This window comes from Sorex fumeus, unplaced genomic scaffold (assembly GCF_029834395.1).
Source record: "Sorex fumeus unplaced genomic scaffold, SorFum_2.1 ptg000044l, whole genome shotgun sequence".
NCBI classification, from domain to species: Eukaryota; Metazoa; Chordata; class Mammalia; order Eulipotyphla; family Soricidae; genus Sorex; species Sorex fumeus.
Window position 1 is genome coordinate 10,971,293 of NW_026606101.1, and position 23,926 is coordinate 10,995,218.

The window sequence follows — 23,926 nt, forward strand, 5'->3', positions numbered from 1 at the left end:
CTATTAAAGAACTTTATTTTACATGACTGCTGTGGGCCTGACTTTGTCCATGGTACCATGTCCTCTCCTGCTCCCCGAACCCTAAAGAACGAGGAGGCAGTTGGGGGTGTCACTTCGGTGTTTATTTGGGGGCATGGTATGCCCTGGGAACGCTGAGGCACAGCAGCTTGGGGTGGAGGAGGAGAACGGGCGGGGGCAGGCTCCGGGGAGTGCGGCCAGCCCCAGCAGGCGTCCTCAGGCATCACTGTGGTGCTGTGAGGACAGGAGCAGCCGGGTGAGCAGGGTGAGCAGTGCCAGGCCCGGGCCAGACGCCACCCCACACCACCCTCACCTTGGAGCCCAGCGCATCCCGGCTCCGCGCCCGCAGCTTGTTGGCCTGCGTCTCGGCCATGTCTGCCCGCTCCTCTGCGTCGTCCAGCTCGTGCTGGGCCTTGCGGTACTTGGCCAGGTTGGTGCTAGCCTGCTGCTCCTGGGAATAGGCCGGCCACTCACCTTCATCCCTGAACCGGTCCTCTGGCAACCCCCACCCCCACAGCAGGAAGAACGGGCGCAGGACGCTCCTTCCAGGGGGCCGGGTGCAGCCATCGAGGTTGGGGTTTGTGCTGCTGACGGGGCGCTGGGCGAGACCGCCTGGGGCAGGGCTGCAGGGGGGCTGACCACTGGCGTCCAAACCAGGGGTGCTTACCGCCTCCTCAAACTGCCGTTTGTAGCTCTTGACCTTGCTCTGCAGCTTGTCCACCAGGTCCTGCATGCGAGCCAGGTTCTTCCTGTCCTCCTCGGCCTGCACAGGCAGAGGCGAGTGAGCTCTGGCTGGAATCAGGGCCGCCCGCGCCGAGGGGCCGGGCACCCACCTGGTAGGCCAGCTCCTTGACGCGCCGCTCGTGTTTCCGCACCCCCTTGAGGGCCTCGCTGTGCTTCTTCTGCTCCGCGTCCAGCTCTGCCTCCAGCTCCCTCACCTGCGCACAGCGCGCGGGGTGGGGGTCCGCCTGCCCTCGGCCGCCCCCCCTGCCGCCCGCCGCCCGCCCCGCCGCACCCACCTTGGCCTCCAGCTTCTGCACCTGCTTCTTCCCGCCCCGGAGCGCGGCCTGCTCTGCCTCCTCCAGCCGGGCCTGCAGCTCCCGCGCCGTCTGCTCCAGGGTCTTCTTCATCCGCTCCAGGTGGGCGCTCGTGTCCTGCTCCTTCTTCAGCTCCTCGGCCATCATGGCCGCCTGCAGCAGGGGCCGAGGCCGGCCGTGAGCCGGGGTCGCCCGCCCCGCACCCCCACCCCGGGTCCCGGCCCCGCCTCACATCGGTGATGGCCTTCTTGGCCTTCTCCTCCGCCTCCCGCCTCTCCTGGGCCGCCTCCTCCACCTCTCCGCTCAGCTGAGCCAAGTCCCCCTCCAGCTTCTTCTTCTGGTTCAGGAGGCCTGTGTTCTGGGGGGCAGCAGAGTCTGAGCCAACGCGTCGCCGCGCCGGCCAGCGGCCCCCAACCCCCGCCTACACTTGCGACCCGCAGCCACGCCCCCGCCCGCGGCCACGCCCCCAGCCCGCGACCGGACCACACCCCCCCACCCCCGGCCGCGGTCTCACCGCCAGGCCCGTGATCACACCCCACCCCCGCCCACGGTCACACTTCCAGGCCCGCGGTCACACCCTGCCCCCCCTATTCCCCAGTCCGCAGCGACATCCAATCCCCAGGCCCGCGACCACACCCCTCCCCCACCTGCGGTCACACCCCGCCCGCTGCCACACCCTCAGACCCGCGGCCACACCTGCGAGTGCAGGAGGTTGAGGCGCTCGGTGGCCTCCAGCAGCTCCTGCTCCGCCAACCGCCGGCTGCGCTCGCCCTGCTCCAGGGCGGCCCGCAGCTCCTCCAGCTCGGCGGCCAGCAGTGCGGCGCGCCGCTCCAGGGCCTGGGCCTGCTCCCGCAGCTCGGCGGCCAGCCGCTGCGCCTCGTCCCGCCCCGCCTGCTCCTCCTTGAGCTGGGCCTGCAGCAGCCGGGTGGCCGCCTGCGCCTCGGCCGTCTGCCGCGCCGCGTGGCCCAGCTGCAGCTCCAGGTCATTGAGGTCCCCCTCCATCTTCTTCTTGAGCCGCAGCGCCTCATTGCGAGCCCGCGTCTCGGCGTCCAGAGAGGCCTGCAGGGACTCCACGGCCCGCTGGTGGTTGCGCCTGGGGCGGGCCGGGGCAGAGAGACTGGTCGGCACCCCTGACGCCATGAAGGCCCTGCCCCTCCCGGGCTCCCAGCGCCCGGGGCGTGGGCAATGGAGCAAACCCCCTCGGCCAGCCTCCCCAGCGCCTGGGTCTGGGTCTGGGTCACACAAGAGCTTCACCCCTAGGCTGGCAGGTCTCCCCATCAGCCGTGAGCACAGCCGGCTCTGCCTTTCCATCCCCCAGGGAAAGAGGGGAGACCCTCTTGAGTACGGATGCCCCCCCCTCCCCAACCTCAGGTTTGTGCACTCCTCGTCCTTCTCCGCTAGCTTCCGGTCCACCTCGGCCTTGACCTGGGACAGCTCCAGCTGGATCCGCAGAGTCTTGGTCTCCTCCAGTTCCAGGGCCCCCTGGGGAGCAGAGTTGGCAGCATGGGGGTGGGGGCCCAGGGCCAAGTTAAAGGAGGGGAGCGCCAAGGGGAGCGGCAGCGGCCCCTGACCTCAGCCTCCTCCAGAGCCGCCTGGAGCTCGCTCTTCTCCCCTTCCAGCGCTTTCTTGGCTTTCTCCAGCTCCTGGATGTTCTTCCCACTAAGGCTCACCTGGTCCGTGAGCTCACTGATCTCCTCTGCAGGGCAGAGAGGGCCCAAAAGGGTCACCGCCAGGGCCCCAGCCCCAGCCCGGGTGGCCTTGTTCTCCCCGACTCTGGGGTGGCCCCAGGTGGTGCTCCTACCCTGCAGGTTCTTGTTCTCCCGCTTGAGCGTCTCCAGGGCCTCAAGCGCCTCCTCGTGGCTGTGGCGCAGCCGGAAGAGCTCGGTGCCCAGGCTGCGGGCCTCCCTCTGCGCAGCCTCCAGCTCCCGCTGCATCTCCTCCTCCTGCCTCCGCCGCTCCTCCAGTGCGCGCTCCAGGTGCCGCTGCTTCTTATCGAGTGCGGCGGCGGCCGAGGTGGCCCGCTCCAGCTCCAGGGCCACGTCCTCCGACTCGGTCTGCAGCCGCAGCTTGGCCTTCTCCAGCGAGGAGCACTTGGCGTGCGCGGCCTCCACCCCCTCCTCAGCCTCCTGCAGCCGCAGGGCCAGCTTCTTTCTAGCCCGGGCACAGACAGCGTGAGGGTGGGCCGGAGCAGCCCCGGCCTCTCCCCGCGCCCCAGGTGACCCAGCAGCCCTCACTTGGCCTCCTCCAGCTCCTCGGTCCTTTGGATGGCGTCCGCCTCATACTTGCTCCGCCACTGGGCCACCTCGGCATTGGCCTTGGACAGCAGGCGCTGCAGCTCCGCCTGCGCCTCAGCCTCCTCCTCGTGCTGCTCCCGCAGGAGGTCACAGTCATGCCTCAAAGCCTGCACGGCGTGGGCCAGGGCGCTCTTGGCCTGCAGGGACCCCCGGGACCTCGGCATTAGGTGGGTGGGCACCTGCTGGCCCCTCGCCCCACCCGCCCGTGGCCGCCACCAGCCCGTCCACCTTGCTCTCTTCCTCCAGCTGCCGCCGCAGCTCCTCCAGGCTCTGGGTGGCCGAGGCCTTCCCGCGGCTCAGCTGGCTGATGAGAGATTCCTTCTCCTCCAGCAGGCGGCTCAGCTCCCCTGCGGGTGGGGACAAGCAGGCGGGTGAGGGGGGCGAGGAGCAGCACAGAGGAGGCCGGCACTGAGCCCCGGACTCACCGCTCTCGGTCTGCAGCCGCCCGCGCTGGGCGCTCGCATCCGCCAGCTGCCGCTGCAGCTCCTCCACCTTGATCTTGGCCTCGCTCAGCTGGTCCTCGCAGGCCCGGCACAGCTTCTCGGCGTTGGCCTGAGGTTGGGGTTGAGGACAAGGATAAGAGAAAGAATCCAGAGCTGCCCAACTGAGCTAGGGAACTTGGGCTGGGGTCACGGACCCAGGGGTCAGGGGAAAGCAGGTTTCAAGTTCCAGTGGCCAACCAAAAGTGAGGGCTGGACTGGCCCTGAGGCCCATGGGTTGGGATGAGGTTGGTCTCGACGCAGCTAGGGCACCCTGCAGAGCTCAGCTGACAGGATTAGGTGGGATAGGGTCAGGGGTCAAGGTTGGGGTTCAGGAACAGGAAGTGTGAGCGTAAGTCTTAAGTGAGAGGTCAAGGGAGCTCCGAGGTCAAGGCCATAATGATTTTGGGGAACCAGGTCCAAGGACTTGGAAGGTCAGGGTTGGGAATCAGGCACATGAGTGTGAAGGACAAGGGGGTCGACCGCTGGCATCGGGGCTGGGGTAGAGGTAGAATGGGAGCTGGGTCATGAAAGGATAGGGGTCAGAGGTCAGTCAGGAGGTGGACAGACACCTTGCCGCGGGTCAGAGTCTCCACGCTGGCCCCCAGGTCATCCACCTCCATGCGCAGCTCACTCTTCTCCTTCTCCAGCTTCTGCCGCACCCGCTGCAGACTGTCCACCTGCTCGCTCAGCTCGGCCACGCTGTCGGCCTGCTTGCGCCTCAGGGCGGCCACCGTGGCCTCGTGCCTCAGAGCCGCCTCCTCCAGCTCCCGCCGCAGCCGGCCCAGCTCCACCTCGCGCTTGCGGCAGCCCTCGCGCTGGCCGGCCGACGCGCCGCCCGCCTCCTCCAGCCGCTCGCTCAGCTCCTCCAGCTCCTGTGCCGCCTCGGCCCGCTGCTTCTCCACGCGGGCCCGCGCCGCCCGCTCGGCCTCCAGCTCCTCTTCCAGCTCCTCAGCGCGAGCCTGGGCGTGGCGGGGGTGCAGCGCCTTCACCATCACCCCCGCAGGCCTCGGAGCCCCGACCCTACCCCAACCCCACACACCTGCAGCTCCTTGATCTTCTTCTGCAGCTGGGCCGCCACCAGCTGCTCGTCCTCCACCCGCAGGCTCAGCTGACTCACCTCGGAGTCCTTCCTGGGGGCGACAGGCCGCAGCTCGCCCCACACCCCGGTGTGGGGCCACCCCGCTGTTGCCCCTGTGCCTCAGCTGTGTCCCCTTTGGAGCTCAGCACCTGGCCAGGCCCCTGGGTTCAGGAGGACATGGCAGCCAACCCTGCACCCTAGTGACCCCACCTCAACCCTCCATACTCATGTCTGTGAGGGCAGGCGCAGCCAGGGGCAGCTACAGGACCGCCCCCCAACACGGCCCCAATCCAGGCCCCCAGACACGGGCCCGGTTTGGACCCCATGACATGTGCCCAATTCAGGCCCCAAGATATGAGCCCAATTTGGGCCCCCAGACTTGGGCCCAGTTCGAGTCCTGAGATATGAGCCCAGTTCGGGCCCCCTGACGTGAGCCCCCTTCGGCCCCAGATGTGAGCCCCATTCGGGCCCCAGCTGTGAGCCTACTTCTTAAGCTTCTCCTCCAGCTGCTGCTTGTCCTGAGCAGCGTCTGTCGCCGACTCCTGCGTCAGCTTCAGGTCACCCTCCAGCTTGCGCTTGGCGCGCTCAGTGTCAATGCGCAGCTTCTTCTCCTGCTCCAGGGAGCACTCCAGCTGTGGGTGTGGGGGCAGGGAGGGCCTCAGGGTCCGGACTGCTGGTCACCTGCCCCCCCCACCCCCACTCACGAGCACGAGCGTGCCATCCACTGTGGCCCTGACTCACGTCCTCCACCTGCTGCTCCAGGCGGATCTTGGCCTTGGCCAGGGCATTCACACGGTCCTCCTCGGCCTGCAGGTCCCCCAGTGCCTGCTGGTGGGCCTCCTGCAGGGCCTTCTTCTCCTTGGTCAGCCGAGCCACCGACTCATCCAGCGCCGCCATCTCCTCGGTCAAGTTCTTCACCTGGGCCAGGGTCGGGGTCACCGTGTGGGTCCCTCCTGCATCCCCCCCGCCAGCCACCCCTGCCTGCATCTAGGGAACCTCGGGCGAGTCTCTTCCCTCAAGTCCTCTCAGGCTCCTCCCTTATGGAGGATGGTTCTCCTCTGGTAGTTATGAGAGGGCTGGGGAGATGGTACAAAGGCCTGGGGCAGATGCACAAACCCTAGGGTCAGTACCCAGCACTGCAGGACCCCCTGAGTACCACCAAGGGGGCCCTGGGGACCCCCAGTGCTGCTGAAGCCAAGCAGCACCCATGCCAAGCATGACTTGGAATGGGGAGACAATTCCTCCCCCCAAAAAAGTGCCAGTTATATTAGGGAGAAAAATGCACACCAAGCCCACTGCATAGTACACGGCCCAGCAGGAAAACTCAGTAGGTGCCTACTGTTTTAGGGGTCACGCCCAGCAAGACCATAACCCCCAGTTCTGTGAATACAGCCTGAGAGAGAGGAAGAGTTGGGGAAATGGGGTGTGTGCCCTCCAGGGCCAGCAGGCCAGGACAGAGCAGGTCTGCCCAGGTGCCAGGCCCCAAGGGACAAGTGGGGACGAGCTCGTCACACAGCGGCTCCTGGGCTGTCCTGAGAGGTTGGTGCTACTCAGGGTCCATCCCACAGAGGAGGGAACTGAGGCCCGAGGCAGCCAGCCCCGACCTTATTCTCGGTGGCGTGTTTCTCCTTCTCGGCCTTGGCCAGCGTCAGCTCCAGGTCGTCAATGTCCTTCTTGAGCTCCGTGCACTCGTCCTCCAGCTTGCGTCGCCGGGCGGCCAGGTCCGCATTCACCTCCTCCTCGTCCTCCAGCCGCTCACCCAGCTCCTTGACCTTGGCCTCCAGCTGCACCTTGGACTTGATGAGCAGGTGGCAGCGCTCCTCAGCGTCAGCCAAGTTGTCTTGCTCCTGGAGGGGCCAGGGACAGGGGACGTATGCCGAGGCCGTGCTAGGGAGAGCCACCAAGGACCACTGGGCCGGCCCAGCACAGGAAGTTCATCTCTCTGTACAAAGGGTTGACGACAGCCCCGTTCGGCTGGTTTTGGGGAACCAAGCCAGCTCTGGGGGCTCAGGTGTGCAGGCAGCCCAGGCCAAGGAGTAGCAGGACAGCTAGGGGCAGGCATGAGCGAGGCCCAACAGAGGCACAAGGAGGAAAGTGCTGGCAGAGGCTTGGGGGAGGGCGCAGCTCTGCACAGCCCAGGGGGTCGCCAGTCAGACCCACCAGCAGCAGGTGGGCTTTGTGGCCCAGGCCTGCGTGCAGAGCCGGGGACTGGCACACAGATCCACTCAATGTCTGTTCAAGGGCCAGAGGGCGTGCCCAGCATGGTGAGGCCCCAAGTTCCGGCCCCTACCCTACCAGCTCCAGGTGTCGCCCTGGTGGCCACAGCATTGCTTGGGGACTTTTTGCACCCTTGCCCTCTGGTTACTGCCATTCCTGCCACCTGATTCCCAGTATCCTTTGCCTGAGAAGGGAACCCTGCGGGGAGAACTGGGGGTGCGGAAGGACAGCTGGAGCAGGGGTGAGGATGTGGAAGGCAGAGAATGGACTCGGGGCCCTGCGCCCCATCTCATAGCCTGTCAGAACAGGGAAAGAGACAAGGCCACAGTGTCCACCAGCTTGGCCATCAGGGGTCTACGCATGGCTTTTCCTCAAAGTAGCTAGGGCTGTGGGTGGGACACCAGGAGGACCCGAGGCCCCCGCTCCCCGCCCCCTCCCCCTCACCGCCTGCAGCTGCAGCGCCAGGTCGTTCTTCTCCTGGGTCACGCTGACATGCGTCTCCTCCAGCTCCCGCTGCTTGGCCTCGGCCGCAGCAAGAGCCCCCCGCAGCCCCCGCAGCTCTGCCCGCAGCGCCGCCAGCTCCTCCTCCGCCTGTGCCGAGCGCAGCAGGGGCTTCATCTTGAAGAAGAGCTTCATCCACGACCAGTTCTTGACCGCGTTGAAGGCACGGATGTTCCACTGGATGGTGAAGAGCGCGTCCCTGCGCAGGGGGCACCTGTGAGACTCGGAGCTGACCCCTGGGGCCACAGCACCGCTGCTTCCTGACCTGGGCTCAGTGGCGGGGCGGGGGAGGGGACACACACCAGACTCCCCACACCCCCAGCCTTTAAAGTAGCGCAGAGAAGCTTGGGGCGGGGGCTGTGAGCCCCAACTGAGTCCTGACCTCCACAGGACTCATGTGACACCATACTTCCCACCCCACCCCCACTGCAGTGGCAAAGGAACCACCCCCAGGGCCAACTGCACTGCAGCCAGATGAGGCCAACAGGTACCTGGCCCAAGGCCCAGCACCTAGGAACTTGGACAATGCAAGAGCAATACTAGATGACCACGGTCACGTGTGCCCTTTGTGCAGGAGGCGATTAGCCCTGATGATGCTCAGAACTGACTCCTGGCTCTGCACTCAGAGATCATTCCTGGTGGTGCTCTGGGGACCGTATGGGGTGCCGGAGATTGAACCCGGGTTGGCCCCATGCAGTGCAAGCAAGAAAAGCACGTCCCCTACTGTACTGGGGCTCCGGCCTTGGTCTCATGTGCTCTTAACCCAGTTTTTGAAGCAAAGAAATGGAAGCTGAGCTTGAGAGGCACGAACCAAATCCCAAAGTCCCTGTGGCCACTCCAGCAGGCTCTCAGTGGTGATCGGACCCTCTGTCCTGGCAGAGTTCCACTTCACACTTGGGGGACAGCACCCCCCTGAGCCCTTCCCCACCCTTCCCCACACACCCACCTGCCTCCGAGCAGGCGCTGGTACTCGAGGCGCATGAGGTGGCCCCGGCTGCGGGCCTGCAGCAGGGTCAGCACCTTGGCCAGACGCTGGTCCCGGAGTTCCTCTAGCACCCCCAGGAGTCCCGCCTTGAAGAACACCTGGGGACCAGGGAAGCCAGCTGGAACCCTTGACTCAGCAGCCCGACCCAGCAAACCCCCCACAGCCTGGGGCAGCCCACACTCCAGGCACCCCACCTTGGTGTGGCCGAACTGGTACTGGGTGTGGTCGATGTCCAGTGAGCCCAGCAGCTTCTCTGTGGCCTTCCGGCTGTCCACAAAGGTGTCATCTGGGACTGCACTGGGGTTCAGGATGCGGTACCTGGGGACACGGGACTCTCAGGCCCCTGGAAGCCCGCTGGTCAAGCTGGCTGGGGAGACAGTTTCGCCTCCAAACCTTGGCTTCCCTGTATCTGAGTTGAGCTGCGGGGTTTTGTGGGAGGAACTTCCCAAGTGGTTGGGGTGACATTCGGGCACCACAGTGATGGGGGCCACCAGGTACTTCACCCTGTGGTGCTCAGGAGGCGCTGTGTGGTGCCAGGGATCAAACTCCCATCCTGCGCAGTAGGTATGAGGCCCTGAACCCCGAGCCATCTTCCACCCCTTGCTGCCCCAGCTGCTTCTGGTCCTGGATATACTTGAGAGGCAGCGCTTGGGCCAGTTTCTGACTTACCACTTAGTTTATCGCTTTGTACAATTTATCACTTTGTGAGAGCGATAGCACAGTGGGTAGGGCGTTTGCCTTGCACGCGGCCAACCTGGCTGACCCAAGTTTGATTCCTCCGCCTGGCAAGCTACCGAGAGTATCTCTCCCGCATGGCAGAGCCTGGCAAGCTACCCATGAAGTATTTGATATGCCAAACACAGTAACGAGTTTCACAATGGAGACGTTACTGGGCCCGCTCAAGCAAATCAATGAACAGCGTGAGGACAGTGCTACAGTGCTACAGTGAGAGCAAAAATACAGAGAAGGTGCCGTGGAAGCACAGCTGGTCAAGGACTCTGGGCCGGGAGCGGGAGTGGAGCTGTCCAGCGTGGGGCCCAGCAGCAGGGCGGCACGAAGACACACACGGGCAGAGGAAGGCAGTGCAGAGAAGCAGGGGTGCACAGCACCCCGCTCCAGCCTGGGCCCGCGAACCAGGCTCTCCAGCACTTTCCAGCTGGGATGAGATGCACCCCACCCAGAGTGAACCCCGAGACAAACACTGCTTCCTGAAGGACAACAGTGTGCCACTGAGGGGCCATCAACTGTAATCAGTGTCTCCTCCAATGGGAGATGCTGTGGGCGAGGGATGTGAGGGCAAAACGTTCCTAACCCTGCAACAGTAGGGAATTTAAATTAATTAATTAATTAATTAAAAACTGTAAAAATTAGTCTTTGTGGAGCCGGAGTGATAGCACAGGTTCGATTCCCAGCATCCCATATGGTCCCCCTAGCATCACCAGGAGTAATTCCTGAGTGCAGAGTCAGAAGTAACCCCACAAAATTGCTGGGTGTGACCCCCCCCAAAAAAAAGCCAAAAAAAAAACCAAATAAAAAGACTGATGGAGGCTGTGTCTGTGGATTGAGTGATCTCACCCTGTGGGAAAATGAGCCCACAAGAATGGGGGTTGAGTGTCTGTTCACACCCACGAGTTCAGCAGAGGACCAAATCTCTTCTGGAAGTGGAGGGAGTGATGAGCACTTGGAGCTGGCAAAACCAAACCCACAGGGAAGCAGGGAGCACAGGGGATGGGAGCACCGGTGGAGTGCTCACAGCACCAGCATCATGCCAAGTCTAACCCCAGCTCTGCCCGCCCCCATCAACTCCCCAGTTGCTCAGCCAGAGTGGGGGGGGGCACCTGTGTCTTTGCCTTCTGATGGTGGACCCAAGGCATTGGCAGGACCACAGGTTGTCTCCAACACGTACCGGTTAGCTTCTGCCCAGCGCACCAGCACCACCTCCCACCCGGTGCCTGCCAGACCCTCCCAGGTGATGAGAACTGGGTGGCAGCTGGCTCTAAGTGTGCCCTCCCCTTCCCTCCATGTCCCCAGGCTGCAGCCTCCAGCTGGGTAAGAAGGAAAGAATGTCAGGTCAGTGGACAAAGCAATAGTCCAGACACAGGACTTCAGGTGGACGGGCCCTGGGGTGGGAGGAGACTGTAGGTGGACAGAGGAGGAGCCAAGGCAGGGGCAGGACACCCACCGCTGCCGGAAGTCTGCGTAGAGCAGCCTGTTGGGGAACCCTTGGCGGCAGATCCGAATCCCTTCCAGGACCCCATTGCAGCGCAGCTGGTGGAGCACCAAGAAGGCGTCCATGACCCCTAGACACAGCACGGAATAGCGGGAATGTCAGGTCAGGGGACACAGCAATGGTCCAGACACAGGCCTTCAGGGGGTCAGGCCCAGGGGTAGGGGAAGATCCAGTTTCTAGTCCACCAGGTTCCCCAATTCAGCCCTGGGGTGACTACCTGGAGTCTTGTTCTCATTGGGGACAATGCAACGAACAAAGTGAGGCTGTGTGGCCCGCAGGTTGGTCATCAGCTTGTTGAGGTTCTCCTGGGGGTAGAAGAGGGGAAGAGGCACAGGAGGGGCAGAGAAGCAGAATGGGAAATGGCAGTGACAGTCACCTGAGAAAAGTGAGATCAGCACCTAAGCCAGTCTGTCCACAACCTCCCTCTAACCAAAAGTGCTCGCATACTCTTCTCCCATCAAGGGTGCCCGCACACCCTCCCCCTTCACCAAAAGTGCCTGAACACCCTCCCTTCCACCAATCATGCCCGCACACCCGCCCTCTAACCAAGGGTGCCCTCACACCCTCGCTCCCATGGAGTGTGCCCAAACACCCTCCCTCTTTTCCCCCCCACTTTTGGGTCACACCTGGTGGTACTCAGGGGTTACTCCTGGCTCTGCCCTCAGGACTTACTCCTGGCGGTGCTCAGGGGACCATATGGGATGCTGGGAATCGAACCCGAGTCGACCGCATGCAAGGCAAATGCCCTACCCACTGTCCTATCGCTCCAGCCCCAAAACACCCTCTCTTTCAAGTGTGCCCATACCCCCAATCTTTTCACTCTGTTCTGGGTGGCTCCTTCCCCCTTCAGCTCACCTGTGTGCCCCTTCCACAGGCCCCCATGGTTCCCACCCCAGCACCCCAACCCTGCCCAGGCAGCAAGAGGACAGGCAGCAGCACAGACTTGCTGTGATGTTCACGTGTGAGGAGTTAAACATCACTGCAAGTCTTAACGGCCACCCGCCCGGTGCGGAGCTCGGAGCAGGGGCCACGGCGGAGCAGGGAGAGCCCACCAAGAGCCGGCCCAGGGCTCACCTTGTGCAGCTGGGACACCGTCTGGAATGATGCCGCCTTCTTACGCTTCTCTTTCACCCCAGATTTGGGGGGTTCGGCTAGGAGAAACACGGACCGTCACCCCAGGGGGCATCTTGTTGAGGCCCCGCACAAACTAGCCCAGCCCCTGGCACTCACCCGAGCAGGAACCTGCATAGTTTTCATAGAGGTTGGCCAGGAGCCGGTTCTGTGACTTTTGGAAGATAGGAACCACCGTCTCATTCAGGGGGTCCTTGTTCTTCTCCAGCCAGCCCACAATGCTGTAAGGCACCTGGTGGAGGGCATCCTGGTGCTGAGTGGTGGTGATGCCCGGAGGCGGGGGGTAGGGGCACAGTACGGGCGAGGTGGCGGCACCTACCACGCCTGCATAGTGGACCACCTCAAAGTGGGCCTGGTATTTGCGCTTCTTGTCAGGCCGGGGCTGCTGGAAATTGGGTGACTTCCCCGAGTGGTTGTCATAGAGCTTGGCTCGGAAGCTGGCATCAGAGGCCTTGGGGAACATGCACTCCTCCTCCAGGATGGACAGGATGCCCAGCGGCTGGACAGGGAAGCGGCAGGAAGGGTCTCTCAGCCTGGTGGCCTGGCTGCCCTCTTCTGGCCCCCTTCCCTGGGAGCCTTACAGAGCCCCCAACGGAGTCCCCACTGGGCAGATGGAGACCAGGCCCAGTGGCAGAACCTACCTCCTGAGAGAGAATACCGCGCCCCCCCCCCCCCGGCAAACGACCCCTACAAGTTTAGCTTGCCCCTCCAGTTTAGCTTGTCCTTTGGCCCAAGAGAAACTGATGAGAGGGCTTGTTCTCACCTGCCTCCTGACCACTCTGGTCCTGCCCCCACTAACCCTGAAGTACCTCCCAAAGGGGCAAAGAGAGATTTTCGAGGTGCGGCTAACAGCCCAGACCAATCAACTGCCCAGAGGCTGTTCAACTGCCCAGAGGTCCAACAGCCTGAGATTAGAGAAACATGTGGAAACCCTCTGCTGTGTAAACCATTGTATCTTCAACACCGCTTACAATTCAAAAAAATTAGAGTTTAAGTTTCAGAGAAGAGGTAGGATGAGCAGGCAGAGAAACAGCTCAGTGGGCTGGAGCACATGCTTTGCAGGCCCTCAGGGTTGACCTGGACACCTCTGGGTACAACCCCTAAGCAAAGAGACGGTATGGCGAGTAAACCCTAAGTACCACCAAAGGAAAGAAAAACAAAAGTAGGATGGAAAATGAGTCTGTGTCTATAAAAGATTCAGAAAAATGAGTGTGAGGCCCAGGTTGGAAGATGTGTAGCAAAACTAACCAAAGTACCCCAAAGAGAGAATAAAGGGGAACCATTTTTCTCATTTTTATTATTATTGCGGTGGGGGTGAGCCATACCTGGCAGTACTCAGAGCCTACTCCTGGCTTCATGCTCAGGGGTCATTCCTGAGGGTGCTCTGGGGGACGGTGCAGTGCCCGGGATTAAACCGGGATTGGCGACATGCAAGGCAAGCACCAGTGGGTAAATACATACAAGGTTGCTCAATAAGGTCAACAACAAAAATGCCAACCCACGCACTTCTGCCTTGCTCCGGGGCAGCTCCGCCCAGGGTCCGCCGAGCTGCAGTCCCGCGCGCATCCACAGGGGGGCGGTGGAGCAGGCGTTGGGGACGCAGACTGCGCTTCCCCACTCACCTACATGCCTGCGCACTGCGGCAGTGACGCCCTGAGCCCCTCGCCAACATTCACACGCACACGCGCGCGCACATTCCGTGGGGACACGTACGCGGAGTCGCAATGGTCTCAGGAGTGCACACACACACACACACACACACACACACACACACACACGATGAACTCCCGCCGTCACCACCACACAACCACACACATATACACAGCATCACCATCACCATCACCATCATCACACTTGCCACCGGTCCCACCTTCTCAATGAGGTCAATGCAGGGCTGCAGGTCCAGGCCAAAGTCAATGAAGACCCAGTCGATGCCCTCCCGCTTGTACTCCTCCTGCTCCAGCACGAACATGTGCTGGTTGAAGAACTGCTGCAGCTTCTCGTTGGTGAAGTTGATGCACAGCTGCTCGAAGCTATTGAACTGCCGGGTGGGACAGACCACAGAGGGGCAGGATGGTCCATGAGCCCCCTCCTCCATCTCCAGGACCCTGTCCCCACGTCCTTCCCTGCCCCGAAAATAAAAGGATGGTGGCGGGGAGGTGCATCATGGGCCTGCTCCCACCTCAAAGATCTCAAAACCAGCAATGTCCAGGACCCCGATGAAGAACTGTCTGGGCAGCTTTGTGTCCAGCGTCTGGTTGATCCTCGACACCAGCCATCGGAACAGCCGGTCATAGGTGGTCTTGGCCAGAGCCCCCACAGCAAACACCACCTGGAGGAGGGGGGCCACCGGGCTGGGACCGGGCAGTGGGGGTGGGAGGGGCTCACCACAGCCACCCCTGGGGTCCCGGCCAGCCGGCATCTCACCTGCTCCACGCTCTGGCCTTTGGTCACATACTCATTCCCCACACGGACGCGGGGATGCAGGAGGCCCTTGAGGAGGTCCCCACTGTTGACGCCCATCAGGTAGGCGGCCTTGTCGGCACCTGGCAGGGCACGCAGGGTCAGGAGGGGAGCAGCCCCGCATGGGGGCTCCCCTCGCCTCAGTGTAGGGTGCTCAGAGGGAGTGCAGAGGGATCAAGGCATGGCCAAGGTTATGGAGGAGGTCAGGTGAGGGGACAGGACGTGAGATGATCAGGGAGGCAGGGCTGGGGGATGCGGGGGGGGGGGGGGTCCCTCACTCTCCGTGCCGTCCGCCTCCGCCTGCTCCTCCCGCTGTTTCTGCTTGAACTTCATGTTGCCGAAATGCAGGAGGGCACCCACAATCTTATAGCAGGCACACTTCTCATCCACGCTGAAGCCCAGGATGTCCATGGCGTGCTGTGTGGGGGCAGGGCCATCAGAGATGCGCGGGCAGGGTATGCCCCATGCAGCCGCCCCTCGTATGCCCCGCGTACGTCCGTGGCTATGAGCTCTTCCCCGTCATCCATGTTGTCCACGGTGAGGACGCCCTGACTGCAGAAGTGGTAGTCGTAGGGGTTCATGGACAGGAGCAGCATGTCTGGGGACACAATGGACAGGCCAGGCTGGGACTCCCTGACGAGCCTAATCCCCCAGCTAGCCAGCCCTGCCCCACCCCCCTTCCCCAGCTCTTCATTCAGGGCAATTCTTTGAGGAACGGGCTGCTGCCCCTGTGGGTCCCTTATCCCTCAGCCGTGGTCCACGCCTCAGGCCCAGACTACCACCGGCTGCTGGGCCCTGGAAACACCAGATCCTGCCCCCAAGGGACCCTTCTTGGCTCAGCACAGGGGAAGACACAATCCGCCAGGAAATGGCCTAGGGGACCCATTCCCCAGTGCAGGGAGGCGAGGACAGTGCAGATCCCACGGGAACAAAGGCCATCACTGACCCCAGAACGGAGACCCCAGGGCTGGGCATGAGGGAACCAGGGAGGGGCTGGTCGGGGCAGCTGAACCCCGCCCGCCCGCCCTCACCCTGCAGTTCCGGCTTCTTCCCTGACAGGATCTGGTAGTAGACATGGTAGCCACGCTCGCCGGGCAGCTGGAAGATCACCCGCGACTTCTCCAGGAGATCTGTGAGAAGGGGGTGCCGCTCACCATGCCCCTCCTACCTGCCCAGAGTGGGGGGCCCCCTCCTAGCAGGGAGGAACAGCGGGAGGTGTGAGGGCTGGGCCTTGGCCCCGAGTTCGTGTGAGAGTGAATGGGTCTCTCCCGGGTCTTTCCTTTTGTTTCCTTCCCGCACCCTCAAGCGTAGGGCAGCGTGGGTGTCAGTGTATCCACAAGGGGGCCTCCACATCTGTCTGTCTCTCCAACCGTCCGTCCATCCATCCCCACCCTACGGATCCCCACGTGGGTCGGTCAGTTCCATCACCGCAGACCCCGCTTAACCACCGGGATGTGGTCAGGCAGCCCCAGGTGGAGCTGGTCAGTGTGGGAGTCCTCTGGGCTGTGGTCGGGGTGCCTGGTGTTGCACGGTGGCTGCACAGGGGTGCTGCGGGGAGGACGGGGCTCTGTGTGCAGAGGGGAGGCGAGGAGGAGGGGCCCAGGGAACAGGAAGGCCTGACTGGCCACTGAAGACTTTGCACCTCTTTCTGAGGACGGCGAGAGGCAGGAAAGGGTTTGAAGCAGGAAAGGATGTGGTCAGCGCAGAGGCCGAGAGAAAGTGCCCCTGGCTGAAGGGCAGTCAGAGCAGTGGCAGCTGGGAGAAGGGTCCAGCCCAGGGGCACAGTGGGGTGGCAACACGGGGACAGGCAGAGCCAGGCCAGCGGCATGGTGGCCCTTCTGGACTCACAGCTGTCAATGTCTGCAGACGCCAGTTTCCCAGAGGGACCGAAGTGAATGCGGATGAACTTGCCCTGTGGGCAGAGGGGCGCCTTAGCCGGGGGTCTCAGCCGGGCCGGGCCTGTCATGGATGGCTCGCCCCACCTCCCTTCTCCTGCCCGCACCCCACACCACTCACAAATCGAGAGGAGTTGTCATTGCGCAGTGTCTTGGCGTTGCCAAAGGCCTCCATGGCAGGGTTGGCTTCAATGATCTGATCCTCCAGGGTGCCCTGGGTGTGGGGGAGGGCGGATGGACAGGACTGTCTGTCAATCCCAGTGGGTGCTCTGAGTGGGGGGCTGGGGAAGTGGGGGATTGCCAGGACTGTGAACCCCAGTGGGTGCCCTGGGCAGGGGTGGGGGGTGGGTATGGGAATGGGAGTCCCAGTGGGTACCCTGTGTGATGGGGGGGTGAGGCTAAGTGGGGGCGGGGGGGGAGCTTGGCACAAGGGATGTGGTGGCGGGAACTGTCAGTCCCCAAGACTGGGCCCCCCCATGGTGGGAGAGGGAAGGGAGTTCCTGGGACCCCCACACGGTGCCCTTTTCCCACCCACCGGCCCACACTCACCCCAGTCTTGGTGGCCAGCACTTGCTGGAGGGGGAGGAAGGAGGACAGTGTTAGAGGCTGTGAGGCCACAGCAGGGGCAGCCGTTAGCGGGGCAGAGCACGTTAGTACCCCCCAGGTGTGGCCCTGGCCTCTACCCCCCTCCCGGGAAGGAGAGATGCTCCAGAGAAAGGGGCAGCAAGCAAGGCTGTCTTCAGGCGCTTGGGGTGGGGAGGGGGGCGGTGCTTAGGACTGGGGAGGGGGTGTCTGGCTCACAGCCTTCCATCCCCCAGCTCTGGCTTTCTACATTTTCATCCTCTGTGAAGCAGTCCCCAACCCTGGAGGCAGCTGGCTAAAATCTCCTATTGACTAAAACCTTCTATGAGGACTTCAGAGCCTTGCTCCAGTGCTTCCTCCTCCAGGAAGGTCTCCCTGATGCTCTGAGGCAGGAAGACCTCCTCCTACTCTTAACCTTCTTACCTTCACCCTCTCTTTCACTCTTCTCCCCATCCATCCCACCCCCGACTTTGTATTGTGCCCCTTACTGGAAATTGTTCACTTACTGTTATTCAGAATTCGAATGGTGGTGCTTATCATTATACTGTTATTCGAGATAATGGTGCATATCATTAGCCCTAATATGCAAATGAGTACGTTAGGAGTCCTGTGAAGCCCAGGGCCATCTGTATACCTCACCTGGGGGAAGGGCACCTCCTTCCCCTCCTAGCGGCCTCCTGTTGGGAGTCAGTACTGGGAATCGAACCCAGGACCTTACTCATGTGAGACCACTGAGGTCACTGATACTCCGCCACTGAGCTGAGCTGCATCCCACCTGCCCTTCCTGGTCTCATTTCTGTTCTTCCTGTCCCCTTCTTCTCTTCATGGCCGGGATCCCAGCAGTCCCGGGAGAGAGAGTGAGGAAAAAAGGAAGGATTCCGGAGTTGACTTGGTCAGGGTACCAGGGGTCTTGGGTTATTTGCTCCCCTCCATGGAGGCCCCAACTTAAAACTCCTCCCTCTACAGTGGAGGCAAAAGAGGCCCCCACCCCACCAAACACTCAGGGCCCTGGAATGGGGTGGTCTCTAAGGGGGTGCCCAGGGCTGGGGCCAGATAAGGTTTTGAAGCTCCAACCCAGTAGTGGCTGCTTGGGGTCAGCCTGGGACCAGCCTGAGCCCCCCACCCCCAGCCCATCCCCAAAGCCACAATCCAGGGCTCCTTTCTTCCCAGGTGTGTCCCTCCCAGCTGCATCCCTGCCCGTCCAGCCTCCCCCTGCTCCCCCATTCCCACAGCTGGACCAAGCACCACCTTTCTGCAGCATCCTCGGAGATACCTTGGGGGTGAGGAAGATGGGGTGAGGGAGGGGACAGCGGCCAAAGGACCAAAAACGTCAACAGCAAAAACCAAAACCAAAACCACCACAGCGGAACAAAGCCAAAATTCAAAATCAAAACTCAAGAAAATCAAATGGGGAGGAAAAAAAGCAAAGGCAAAAAGGTGAAAACAAAGAAAAGCCAAAAAACGCAAAACATAAATAAAACAAGAAAAAACAAGAAATAAAGATGCCCCAGAGGAAAGCAAGGCTCAGCAGGACTGGGGGGAGGGGGAGACATGGGCCTTCCGGGAAGCAAAGGCAGCTGGTTTGGGGGTGACGACTGGGGGCGCCCACAGAGTTCTGAACAGCTGGCTCTGGGTTTGGAATGAAGATTATACCTCCAAAACAAAAATACAACACGGGTCGCACTTTTTTTCCCCAAAGCATTTTCAAAAAGTACAGAAATCATGGGCTACAAAATTGGCACCTAACTGATTGTTGGGAACCCCAGGCACCCCAATTCTACCCACTGCCTCTCTCACTGGCCGCCGGAAGCTGGTTTGGTATGTGGAGGCCACGAAGGCCTCACTCCATGGTGAAAGTGGCCTCTTGATAAACTCTGGCTCTCAGAAAGTCCCATGAAGGGACAAAACAAACTGGATGATCTCTGTGGCCTGGCCTCTGTGAGATGGGCCCTAGGGTGGGCCTGGACACAGAGTCTGGCATGGGGTCACCAGGCATGACACAGGGTCACAGGGCATGGCACGGGATCCCAGGGCATGGGTCTGGCACAGGGTCACAGGGCGTGGCCTTGGGGTCACAAGGTCTGGCCCAGGGTCACAGGGCACTGGGAAGTGCGGGTCGTTTCTGTTCAAGCCTTGCTTAAGCCAGAGCCCCCCACCAGAGTGGGGGGTTCAGGCGGGGCTGGGAGGGGCAAGGGAATCCACTTATTGAAAAGAAAAAAAAAAGGGGGGAAGGAAAGAAAACCAGTGGGAAGCAGAGGGAGCAGCGCCCTGGCGGGCGAGTCTTACGGCCTTCTTGCCCGGCCCGTCTCCCAGGGCGGCGACGATGGCAAAGTACTGAATGACCCGCTTGGTGTTAACCGTCTTACCGGCCCCCGATTCTCCGCTTGGACGACACAAACACGAGTCACCAGCGTCCTTCTGGCCACTCTGATCTCTCCCATCCTCCACGTCTGCCCCTCTGCCCTCCTCCCTCCACCCTCTTCCAACTCAGGACCCTACACCACCACCCAGAGACAGGTCAGAGTGTGTACAGGCAGCCCTGCAGGGCATCGAGAGGCAACTGTGTACTGCACAGTAACTCCCGTCTCAGGTACCGCCTCTCCCCCACTAAATGGAGAAGGAAGTGGGGCTCAGAGCAGTCAAGTGCCTGTCCGTGGTACGTGCTGGACACGTACCCTGCCCGCCTCCTTGCAGCTCCGTTTGGTAGGCAGGAAGGGCTCTTCTATTTTTACTGATGAGACTGTTTTACTGATGAGGCTCAAGGCCACCAGCAGGGACGGAAACGTGAGAACTTGAGCCCAGATCTTCTGCTTTCAAAGTTCTATTCTTAATCACCAGGCAGCGTGCACGCACGCACACACACACACACACACACACATTCACACACATACACACACTCAACATATACACACACTCAACATACATTCAACACATACACACAACATACATTCAACATAACACATATGCATATACTCAACACACACACACACACCTTCAATACATACACGTGCACAAAACCACACTCATGCGCACATTCAACATACACACACACACTCCACGTACACTCACACCATCCTTTTCATACTGGCTGGTTATGAACTTGATGGTTATGAACTTGATTCTAGCACCCTTCCCTGGGGGGTGAGCAAAGGATCCAAAATGAGATTCCCAGATAAGGACATGGGGCGGAGGTGGAAAGGGAACAGAATCTCTCTTCCCCTTGAGCAGACCGAATCAGCTTAGAGACTGAGCAAGGTGAGGAGAAAATTCCATGCCCTGGGGAAGAGCTGTATCAGCTGGGTGTCACTCTGGGGCTCTGGTTTGCATTGCCCAGGAAGGGCCAGAGAAGACCCTGGGTCAACTGAGCGCTGCCCTGGGGATGGCTTTAGTCCCTTCCTGGCATCCAGCAACGCTCCCCACCCTCTGTAACCCCCACCCCAGGGCCTCCACTCACGTGATCAGCATGGACTGGTTCTCTCGGTCTGGGGAAAGGGGAGAGGACGGGAAGTCAGTCCCGGGCAGGCGGGCGCCCTCAGCTCCTCCATCCTCCAGGGGCAGAAACGGGCAGGACCAGGTGGGCACCGGGGACTGGAGGCCGGCTCCCCCGGGAGCGTGGCCGCCTCACGGGACACAGCAGGTGGGGGAGCAGCGGGGTCCCGGGGGCGGGGGTCCGGCTCTTACTGCGCAGCATGTCGTTGTAGGCGTTATCTGCCACCGAGTAGATGTGCGGGGGCGCCTCGGTGCGGCGCTTCCCCTTGTAGGCGGCCACCACGGGCGCGGTGTAGACGGGGAGCCATTTGTAGGGGTTGATGGTGACACAGAAGAGGCCCGAGTATGTCTGATGGTGATACCGAAGGGGGCCGAGTGACTGGGGGTCTAGCTCCCATCGGAGGGCGCACCTTGCCCCTTGTCCCTTCCCCAAAAAGCCGCCCCACGCCCAACGCCCACTCAGGCCCGTGGAGCATGACTCCACCTCTGCCGGGCCCCTTCTGCACCCCCACTGCAGTCCTGCCCACCCCCTGTGGCAGCCCAGCTCCACCACCAGACCCGCACAGCCCGTGGACACACTGCGCGTCCTCCCGTGGGCCCGCCTCTTACGTAGATCATCCAACGGGCATAGCGCTGGCGCAAGTTGTGCAGCACCGTGGCCTCGTTGAGGTGCGTCATCATGGCCATGTCCTCCAGCAAGTCGAAGCGAGGTGGGTTCATGGGATGCAGCTCAGCCTCGGGCACTGTCAGTACCTGCCTCCCAGGACATTTTGTGAGGTGGTCACGGACCCACGCCCCAGCCCCCCACCCCACACACACACATGCACTCTTCATGAAGAGCCCGCTGGCCAGGAAGGAATTGGAATTCCACCCGTGGGGCAGAGGAGCGAAGATCCCATCACCCGGGAGTCGAACCTTCTGGTCTTTGGTCTCCACATTGACTTTGCCCCCAGCAGCTTCCGACTTGACCTCTGCCTCCACATAGGCGTCTTGTTCATCGGGAACCCAGACCCGCTTCTTTCCTGGGCAAGGGGGAGAGAGATGGAGGCTGTGAGAGGCCTGGGACACACCCAAGGGACTGGAGGAGCCAAGCCGTGCTCCTATAATCCCAGTGATGGGAACCCCCCTGACGGCCCCTGGGGGCCCCTCCATGCCTCAGATGCCCTGACTCGGTGATCGCACCCGTGGCTCCAGATCCTGCCTCCATAGTCCTTGCCCTGGCTCAGGAAAATCATTCTCAGACCATGGGTCGGTGGTAGAAGGTTATTCATTGGCTCTCTGGGGGTGTAAGTGCTGATGCAGCATTGCAAGAATAAAGCAATAATATGGACTGTTGTTATCCATGTTATTGCCAAGAGAGATCCCTGCCAAGGCCGGAGAGATGGCTCCACGGACTGAGACCCTGCTTGGCACCCAGGAAGCCCAGGTTCAGCTGCACCACAAGGTCCCCAAACGGCCCAAAGCACTGAATAGCCCCTGAGCACTGCTGAGTATGGGTCCAAAACTAAATAAATAAATATCCCTTCATCTCCATGGGCCTATTCATCATCAAAAAAAAAAAAAAAAGGGTGGGGGACCTCAACGTTTTCTCTCCTGCGAGGCGAGGGATACTGGGGACATTGGTGGTGGAAAATGTACACTGGTGGAGGGATAGGTGTTCGATCATTATATGACTGAAACTCAAACTGTAACTGTAGCTCACAGTGACTCAATTAAAAAAAATTCTCTCCTGGAGATTTGCCAGCATCCCAACCTGAGGCCCCTGGCTCACTCCTTTCTGGAGAAGCCACTGTTCTCTTGAACACATTGCTCTGTCTCCATCTTGGTCTGTCTGTCTGTCTCTCTCTCTCTCTGTCTCTATCTCTTTCTGTCTCTGTATATGTTTCTCCACATTTCTCTAAACAAAAATATTTTATTTTACTGTTTATCACCTCCTGGAATTCTTTTCTGTGAGGGAAGAAGTGGGGGGGGGGGGGAGAGAAAAAAAGACCCTCCCCAGGATCCCAGCTAGAGCTGACTCACTAGCAGGCACCTAAGGCACCCCCTGAGGCCCTCCTTGAGGCCCGTCCAGAGCCTCCTCACTCTTGGGCACTGAGCCCACCTTCAGGCTCTCCCACCTCCCACTTGGCCTTGTAGGTCTCCAATTCCCCAGCCTCTGGCCTTATAGCTCAAGGCTCCTTGCGTTTCTCACCTTTTTCATGGTGGGGGAAAGCCCAGACCCAGGCTGCAGCCCTCCTGAGTCAGTTACTAGCCCAGTGTTCCCCTTCCTGGACAACACCACCCCCCAGGGGCGCCAGAATGATGGGGGGGTGGTGGTGGACACTCAAGTACGGTGGAGTGGGGAGCACCTTCTGTTTCTTTGCTTAAAGAAGGTAGTCTTCCAGGGGGCACTGAGTGATTTTTATCCTGAAAAGTGGGCAGTAGGTTGAGTGACAATGGGAATTTCTGTACTAGCCAAATGCCTCGATGAGGCCTGATCATATTTCTGCATCTCCCCTCCCACCCCGGTTAAACACTATTAAGATTTTCAAACTGGTGATCACAGAGCACGAAATCAGGCCCCAGAGTGTGGTGCCTGGGCTCCTCAGAGACTATAGGGCCGTGGCTCTGGCCCAATCTCAATCCCACCTCCCCGGGACGCACACCCCCTGTCCCCATTACCACCACCACCACCATCATCATCATCATCACCATCTCCATCATCATCATCATCATCATCAACATCAACATCATCATCACCTCCATCCTTTGAGCAAAACAGCCCATAAATAGCCTGGACTGCGGTCTTAGAAGCAGACTTTCTCACTAAAAATAAACCCAGCACAGGCTCTGTGGGCGCCGGGAGCACGTACCCCACCACCACCCTTATGTCGAAGGTCTCTCGCGGCAGCCACAGGTGGCAGCCCCAGGAGGCAGCATGTTCACCCCAGTTGACAGAGGAACAAACGCAGATTTGTCCCAGACCTAGTGACTAACACAGGGCCCCAGACTGAGGGGAAAAATTTCATCAGCCCAAGTGAATCTTCGGCTCAGAGCTCAGTCAGCCCTCCCGTCACGAGCTACAGTCTGGGAGGGCTTCCCAGCGGCCGCACCACCTCCGCCCCCACTCACCATCCCAGGCGACCGTGTGCACCTTCATCAGCTCCTGGTAGCCCTGGCGGAGGTAGGGGGCAGATTCCCCCAGTTCACTCATGTCCATCATGGTGGTGGCAAGGAAAGTGAAGGATGAGCAACGAGGTCTTGGCACGGTGGCACTGGAACAGAACGATGCTGGGACTGAAGGGCCAGGGACCCCGGCTGGGCAGGATCCAGTAATCCTCAAGGCCTGACAATGAGAGATTCCCTGGGACTCCCCAGTTGAGTCTCCCTGGGGACCCCAACACGCGCACACCAACCCTTTCAAACCCCAGTGCGTGGGCTCCCACAGATAAGGAGAGATGGGTGCTCCCCCCCCGCTCCAGGTCCCTCGTGCCCCCCACCCGGTCCTCCCTTCGCCTCCAAGCCCAGCCCCGATCACCCACCTT

General features: G+C 61.1%; 1 protein-coding gene across 1 annotated transcript; it reads right to left on the reverse strand.

Annotated features, from left to right (window-relative positions):
• Positions 1-108: 108 nt before the first annotated feature.
• Positions 109-23,642, reverse strand: MYH7B (myosin heavy chain 7B). Its single transcript, XM_056121748.1, has 41 exons — positions 23,514-23,642; positions 21,318-21,424; positions 21,012-21,155; positions 20,595-20,751; positions 20,368-20,395; positions 19,200-19,296; positions 16,881-16,904; positions 16,453-16,545; positions 16,285-16,348; positions 15,468-15,566; positions 14,931-15,034; positions 14,715-14,853; positions 14,401-14,519; positions 14,156-14,305; positions 13,844-14,014; positions 12,293-12,472; positions 12,073-12,205; positions 11,917-11,993; positions 11,060-11,147; positions 10,795-10,912; positions 8,807-8,930; positions 8,574-8,710; positions 7,571-7,826; positions 6,514-6,756; positions 5,651-5,827; positions 5,396-5,541; positions 4,871-4,961; positions 4,401-4,790; positions 3,775-3,901; positions 3,578-3,696; positions 3,290-3,486; positions 2,857-3,206; positions 2,627-2,751; positions 2,422-2,537; positions 1,752-2,148; positions 1,288-1,413; positions 1,038-1,208; positions 852-956; positions 686-781; positions 332-469; positions 109-252 (listed from the first exon to the last, which is right to left on the reverse strand). Exons 1-41 carry the CDS (start codon positions 23,602-23,604, stop codon positions 235-237), a joined length of 5,832 nt encoding a protein of 1,943 aa, XP_055977723.1. The 5' UTR covers positions 23,605-23,642; the 3' UTR covers positions 109-234.
• Between the last annotated feature and the right edge of the window lie 284 nt (positions 23,643-23,926).